General features: G+C 41.2%; 1 protein-coding gene and 1 pseudogene across 1 annotated transcript; both read right to left on the reverse strand.

The window, feature by feature from the left end:
• Positions 1–2,315, reverse strand: LOC121923410 (annotated as a pseudogene).
• Positions 2,316–3,054: 739 nt separating this feature from the next.
• LOC121923416 (gastrula zinc finger protein XlCGF49.1-like) lies at positions 3,055–4,007 on the reverse strand. The gene has a single exon (XM_042453826.1). The coding sequence runs from the start codon at positions 3,883–3,885 to the stop codon at positions 3,055–3,057; it is 831 nt and encodes a 276-aa protein (XP_042309760.1). The 5' UTR covers positions 3,886–4,007.
• Positions 4,008–7,088: the final 3,081 nt, after the last annotated feature.

Below are 7,088 nucleotides of genomic sequence, written 5' to 3' on the forward strand. Positions count from 1 at the left end.
TCCTACCTTCACACCTCCTTCCTCCGAGTCTAAATCTGCTATTCCTGTGATTCTTATGATGCATACAAGTTGAACAAGTAAGGTGATAGCAAGCATCCTTGCCTGACCATCTTGCCAACTGGGAACCAAGCTAATTCGCTGAATTCTGTTCTGATAGTAGCCTCTTGTTCTGAGTATAGATTTTTCATTATGACTGTCAAATGTAGTGGCACTCCAATATCCTTTAGAGCCACCCATAGCTTTTCGTGATCTATAGTCAAATGCTTTGTTTTAGTCTATAAAGCACATTTCCTGAAATGCCATTGTGCGCTGTATTAGGCATTGTATGTTTGCAATGTAGTCTATAGTGGCTCTTCCTTTTCTGACCCGCGCATGGACTTCTGGCTTTTCTCTCTCTATGTATGGTTGGATTCTAACTGATGATGAATGATATTTGCTGATATTTTTCTGGAATTCCTCTGTGTGCTGCATTAGCCATCATATGTTTGCAATGTAGTACATAGCGGCTCTTCTGCACTCCATTTGGAATTCTGCCATTTGAATGGTTACCCAAGGTGTGAGTGGTTTGATGAGAAGTGAGGTGTGCCTTCTGATGGAAGGTTTTGCCACACTCCAAGCACTTCAATGGTTTCTCTCCTGTGTGAGATACAGTGGTACCTCGGGATACGAAATACCCAGGTTACGAAATTTTCGGGATACGAAAAAATCCCATAGGAAAACATTGTTCCGGGTTACGAATGTTTTTTCGGGTTACGAAAAAACTTTTGGTGCTTTTTTCGGCTTTTTCGCACGGAATCGCGGCTTTTCCCCATTAGCGCCTATGGCAATTCGGCTTACGAAGGCTTTTCGGGTTACGAATGGTGCCACGGAACGAATTAATTTCGTAACCCGAGGCACCACTGTACTTGATGACGAATTAAGTTTCTCTTCCAAAAGAAACTCTTTCCACAATCTAAACATTTAAAGGGCTTCTCCCCTGTGTGAATTGCATGATGCCGAAGGATATTTCTCTTCTGCCTGAAGCTCTTTCCACACTCCAAGCATTTATAAGGTTTCTCCGTTGTGTGAGCTGCTTGATGATGAATGAGGCTTGCCTTCTGTCTGAAGCTTTTCCCACACTCCAAACATTGAAATGGTTTCCCTGCTGTGTGAGTTGCTTGATGACGAATGAGGCTTGACCTGTGGCTAAAGCTCTTTCCACACTCCAAGCATTTAAAAGGTTTCTCCCCTGTGTGGGTTCTTTGATGACTGGTGAGGTGTGCCTTTCGACTGAATTTCTTTCCACATTCCAGGCATTTAAATGGTTTTACTCCTGTGTGAAGTTTTTGATGATCAGTGAGGTGTGACTTCTGCTTGAAGCCCTTTCCACACTCCAAGCATTTAAATGGTTTCTCTCCTGTGTGAATTGCTTGATGGTGAATGAGGCTTATCCTCTAAGGGAAGTTTTTTACATACTCCAAACATTTAAATGGCTTCTGCCCTGTGTGAGTTGCATGATGAGAAATGAGTTGGTTCTTCTTCCTGAAGCTCTTTTCACACTCCAAGCATTTAAAAGGTTTCTCCCCCGTGTGGGTTCTTTGATGACTGGTGAGGTATGCCTTTCGACTGAATTTCTTTCCACATTCCAAGCATTTAAATGGTTTTACTCCTGTGTGAACTCTTTGATGATCAGTGAAGTGTGACTTCTTCCTGAAGCCCTTTCCACACTCCAAGCATTTAAATGATTTCTTTCCTGTGTGAATTGCTTGATGAGAAGTGAGTTGCTTCTTCTCAGGGAAGCTCTTTTCACACTCCAAGCACTTAAATGGTTTCTCTCCTGTGTGAGTTGCTTGATGAGAAGTGAATTGGTTCTTCTCCCTGAAGCTCTTTTCACACTCCAAGCATTTAAATGGTTTCTCTCCTGTGTGACTTGTTTCATGCTGAATGAGGCTTGACTTGTGGCCAAAGCTCTTTCCACACTCCAAGCATTTAAAAGGTTTCTCCCCTGTGTGGGTTCTTTGATGACTGGTGAGGTGTGCCTTTCGACTGAATTTCTTTCCACATTCCAAGCATTTAAATGGTTTTACTCCTGTGTGAACTGCTTGATGATAAGTGAGGTTTGACTTCTTCCTGAAGCTCTTTCCACACTCCAAGCATTTAAATGGTTTCTTTCCTGTGTGAATTGCTTGATGAGAAGTGACTTCGTTCTTCTCAGGAAAGCTCTTTTCACACTCCAAGCACTTCAATAGTTTCTCTCTTGTGTGAGTTACTTGATGAGAAATGAGTTGGTTCTTCTCCCTGAAGCTCTTTTCACACTCCAAGCATTTTTCTGCACTTAGGGCAGAAAAATGAAATGCACAGATATAGGATGGGAGACACATGGCAGAATGAAAGTACATGTGTAAGGGATGTAGGAGTCCAAGTAAACCATAAGTTGAACATGAGTCAACAGTGTGATGCGGCAGCTAAAAAGGCCAATGCAATTTTAGGCTGCATCAATAAAAGTACAGTATAGTGTCTAGATCAAGAGAAGTAATAGTGCCACTGTATTCTGCTCTGGTCCAGCCCCACCTGGAATATTGTGTCCAATTCTGGGCATCACAATTTAAAAAGGACATTGAGAAACTGGAGCGTGTCCAAAGGAGGGCGACAAAAATGGTGAAAAGTCTGGAAACCTTGCCCTAAAGGAATGACTTAAGGAGCTGTGGATGTTTAGCTTGGAGAAGAGAAGGTTAAGAGGTGATATGATAGCCCTGTTTAAATATCTGAAAGGATGTCATATTGAGGAGAGAGCAAGCTTGTTTTCTGCTGCTCCAGAGAACAGGACCCGGAACAATGAATGCAAGCTCCAGGAAAAGAGATACCACCTCAACATTAGGAAGAACTTTCTGACAGTAAGGGCTGTTCGACAGTGGAACAAACTCCCTTGGAGTGTAGTGGAGTCTCCTTCCTTGGAGGTCTTTAAGCAGAAGCTGGATGGCCATCTGTTGGGGATGCTTTGATTTGGATTTCCTGCATGGCAGGGGGTTAGACTGGATGGCCCTTGTGGTCTCTTCCAACTATGATTCTATGATTCTATAAGGTTTCTCTGGATTTCTCTGTTGTGTGAGCTGCTTGATGATGAATGAGGCTTGCCTTCTGTCTGAAGCTTTTCCCACACTCCAAACATGGAAATGGTTTCCCTTCTGTGTGAGTTGCTTGATGACGAATGAGGCTTGACATGTGGCTAAAGCTCTTTCCACACACCAAGCATTTAAAAGGTTTCTCCTCTGTGTGGGTTTTTTGATGACTGGTGAGGTGTGCCTTTCGATTGAATTTCTTTCCACATTCCAGGCATTTAAATGGTTTTACTCCTGTGTGAACTGCTTGATGATAAGTGAGGTTTGACTTCTTCCTGAAGCTCTTTCCACATTCCAAGCATTTAAATGGTTTCTTTATTGTGTGAATTGCTTGATGAGAAGTGAGTTGGTTCTCCTCAGAGAAGCTCTTTTCACACTCCAAACACTTAAATGGTTTCTCCCTTGTGTGAGTTGCTTGATGACAAATGAGGCTTTTCTTCTGACTGAAGCTTTTCCCACACTCCAAGCATTTAAAAGGTTTCTCCCCTGTATGGGTTCTTTGATGACGGGTGAGGTATGCCTTTCGACTGAATTTCTTTTCACATTCCAAGCATTTAAATGGTTTTACTCCTGTGTGAACTGCTTGATGATCAGTGAGGTGTGACTTCTTCCTGAAGCCCTTTCCACACTCCAAGCATTTAAATGGTTTCTTTCCTGTGTGAATTGCTTGATGAGAAGTGAGTTGCTTCTTCTCAGGGAAGCTCTTTTCACACTCCAAGCACTTAAATGGTTTCTCTGCTTTTTGAGATATTTCATGAGAAATCAGGTTTTTCCTGTAACTGTCCATGTTTCTATTTTCACCATCCTTAAGTGATTTCTCCTCTATGTGAGTTCTCCTGTGAAGATTAAGGTTTGCTTTACAGCTGAAGCTTCTCTCACACACAACATATTCATTTCCTTCTTCATTCACATCACTGCCTGGAAATCAGAACAACAAGTGGTCATAGCACAAGAGAGAACAACAACAACAAAAAGAACCCACCTCACGCCCCCTCCCCTCCAAAAATCCCCTAAAATAAAACAACTGCTTCATGGATATTAATGCCAGCAGACTACTGGAAAGACAAATGAGACATCTGAGCTTTCCTTTGATTCTGCTGGGAGTCCTGTGGCAGAGACTGCATGAAGCAGAAAGTTCTTTGGAGGACCTCATAGCTTCTTGTATCTGTGAAAGCATGAACCCAAGAACCATCCTTTCTCTCAACCAAGCTCAACTGGGCTTGGTGCCAAAAGAATAAAAGGTAAGATATATGGTACTCCTGCTTAAAAAGTAACGTGAAAGGAGAATTGTGCAGTGGCCCACAGCTGTTACAGCAAATCTTCCTCCTCCTCCTCCTCATTATTATTATTATTATTTCTATCATGCCTCTTTCTCAAAATTGAGATTCAATGCAGCTTACAACATATTTAAAACACATATCAAAACTATGAATTAAAACTGTTTAAAATACATCCAAAATTAAAAATCATTAATATACATTGTAAGACAAACCTTAGTAAGAGCTCCCCATAACATTAGAAACCCACCCCAGTCAAGTTAAACAATCCAATCATTCATTTTTATTGTTCATTGGAAGGAACCCAAGCAAAAGATGGGGGGACAAAGTAGGTTTTTTCGTAGCACACCTCTGAGACAAGGCAGTTCCCAATAGAGGGCTACAAGCTTAGCAGGCCATCTGAAGCTAACATCATCCAGATTAGCCTTGGCCCAAGGTTGGCCAGCTTAGGACTTTCTGTGAAGAGATCCCTGAAAGGGAAAACGTAGACTGCTGAAATGCAAGATGATGGCAGGAAGAAGCAATACTGTCTCACTACCGTTGCAAACTAATTTGATCTAGCATGAGAAGAATGGAGCCTTACCTAGGAAGGCCACCATCTCCAAATTCTCCTCCATGACTTCTGTATGCAGGGCCCTTTCGTCTGGATTCAGCAGGGCCCACTCCTCTTCACTAAAATACACAGCCACTTCCTCTACGGTAACCTGGAAAAAGAAATGATAGCTTCAGCAAATATGCAGAAGCCTATTGGGAATGAAAACAAAACAAGTAAAGGTGACTTAATGTGTTGCATAAAGACATTCAGTGCCACCATAGTGGGCAACTTTTGAGTGCAAGAAAGGATAAAGGAATGGTTCCCGCCTGGCCCAGAGAGAAGGACAAAGAACCAGGGCACCCAGCCTGAGCCTTTCTTGGCCCTATACCTGATTCGGGCTCACAGACGCTGTTCTCAGTCCATCGACAGTAAGAGATGAGCTGTGACATATTGGCCATGGCTGTATTTGGTTTCCTGGTAGGAAACAAAAGGAAAAACTGTTCCCTCTGCTTCTGACTGACATGTTGTTGTATTCATCCAAACAAGGACAAAGACAAACAAGACAGAAGATTTTTGGGAGGTTTGGAATGACCAAGAGGTGGATTGGAGAACAAGAAATTAGTATCATTTATTCTTTGTTTATATAGTAATAGGATTTAATAATAATAGGATTTATTTATATGCCGCCCATATAAATTTATTTATATGCCTCCCTGGGAATCTGGGCGGCTTACAACAGAGGGGACAATATAGTGCCATCATTGTACGTGGCATTTTACAATTGAAAGAACAAGAAAACCCATTTAAACCAAAATTGTGTAAACAGAATTATGGACTTCAGAAATATATGCCAAGGAAGACTTGACTTCTAAAGTAGCTTCTCAGGGAAGCCGTCAGAAGGACACAATATCACTGAGGACTCACTGGCATTTTCTGGGCATGAATGTCCAGCTGGAAGTGCAGAGGTTTCTCTAACCCTAGCACTTGGCAATAAATACAGTGCATGTCCCAGCCTTTTCTCATGTGAAGACAGTAAAAATTGAGAACAGTTAAGCTATCAACCTGGAGAACCAGCCCTTCATCTGTCCTTATACCTTCTGCCTGGTTTTGTATCTTTGCCAGCTGAGTGTTTCCTTCTAGCTAGAATTCAACCCCCCCCCCCCCTTTTCTTTTCTTTTAGCATAATGGCTCTTTCAAAGTGCAGGTTTGCCTGCAATATGTAGAACAAAACAAAACCAAGAACAGCTGTAAAAAGAGGCCGAAATTCAAATCCAAAAGAAGGTGAAATATTTAGGGATAAACACAACAAAGAAAAATGGAGACTTATTATAAAACTGTGTGGCAAGGAGTTAAGCAAAACTTAGAAAAAATGTCAAATTGCATTTATCTCTATTAGGCAGAATATCAGTAGTTAAAATGAGTGTTCTTCCCAAAATTATCTTTTTATTTCAATACCTGCCAATTATTCTAAATGACTCTGTATTTAACCATTGGAAAAAAGATTTATCGAACTTCATTTGGGCAGGCAGGAAAGCAAGAATCAAATGGAATTCCTTAACAGATTTGAAAGAAAGAGGTGGTCTGTCAATGCCGGATATGAAAATATATTACCATTGTTGTTGTTTCAAAAATGCACTAATTGAATATATCTGGAAAATGAAAAACTATTAAATTTAGAGGGGTTTAACCTGTGGTATGGTTGGCATGCCTATCTTTGGTACCACAAATTGGAATTAAATAAAGAATTTAACAACCACATTATTAGGAAAACAATAAACCGAGTTTGGAAAATATATACTGAGTTTGGATTTACCAAATTGGGTTTCCCCCCCAAGAAGCCTTTCAGATTAGAGGAAATATAAAAGGAACAATGGGCAAAGAATTTACAATTGCAACATTGGGAAAGGGCATGGGAAAAGGATTTGAAATTTGCACAATGCATGGATATAAAGGAAAATTATATACAGTGGTACCCCGGGATACGAAAGCACCGCGTTACGAAATTTCCGGGATACGAAAAAATTCCATAGGAAAAAACTGTTCCGGGTTACGTTTTTTTTTCCGGCTTACGAAAAAAAATTTTGGTGCTTTTCGGCGCTTTTTCGCACGAAATCGCGGCTTCCAGCGCTAGCGGCTATGGCTTTTTCGGGTTGCGAAATCTTTCGGGTTACGAAGGGC

This window comes from Sceloporus undulatus, chromosome 2, assembly GCF_019175285.1.
Source record: "Sceloporus undulatus isolate JIND9_A2432 ecotype Alabama chromosome 2, SceUnd_v1.1, whole genome shotgun sequence".
Lineage (NCBI taxonomy): Eukaryota > Metazoa > Chordata > Lepidosauria > Squamata > Phrynosomatidae > Sceloporus > Sceloporus undulatus.

Bases quoted from the DNA above. Each gene is read 5' to 3' on its own strand.
- LOC121923416 (XM_042453826.1), bottom strand. From the start codon at position 3,885: ATGGACAGTTACAGGAAAAACCTGATTTCTCATGAAATATCTCAAAAA.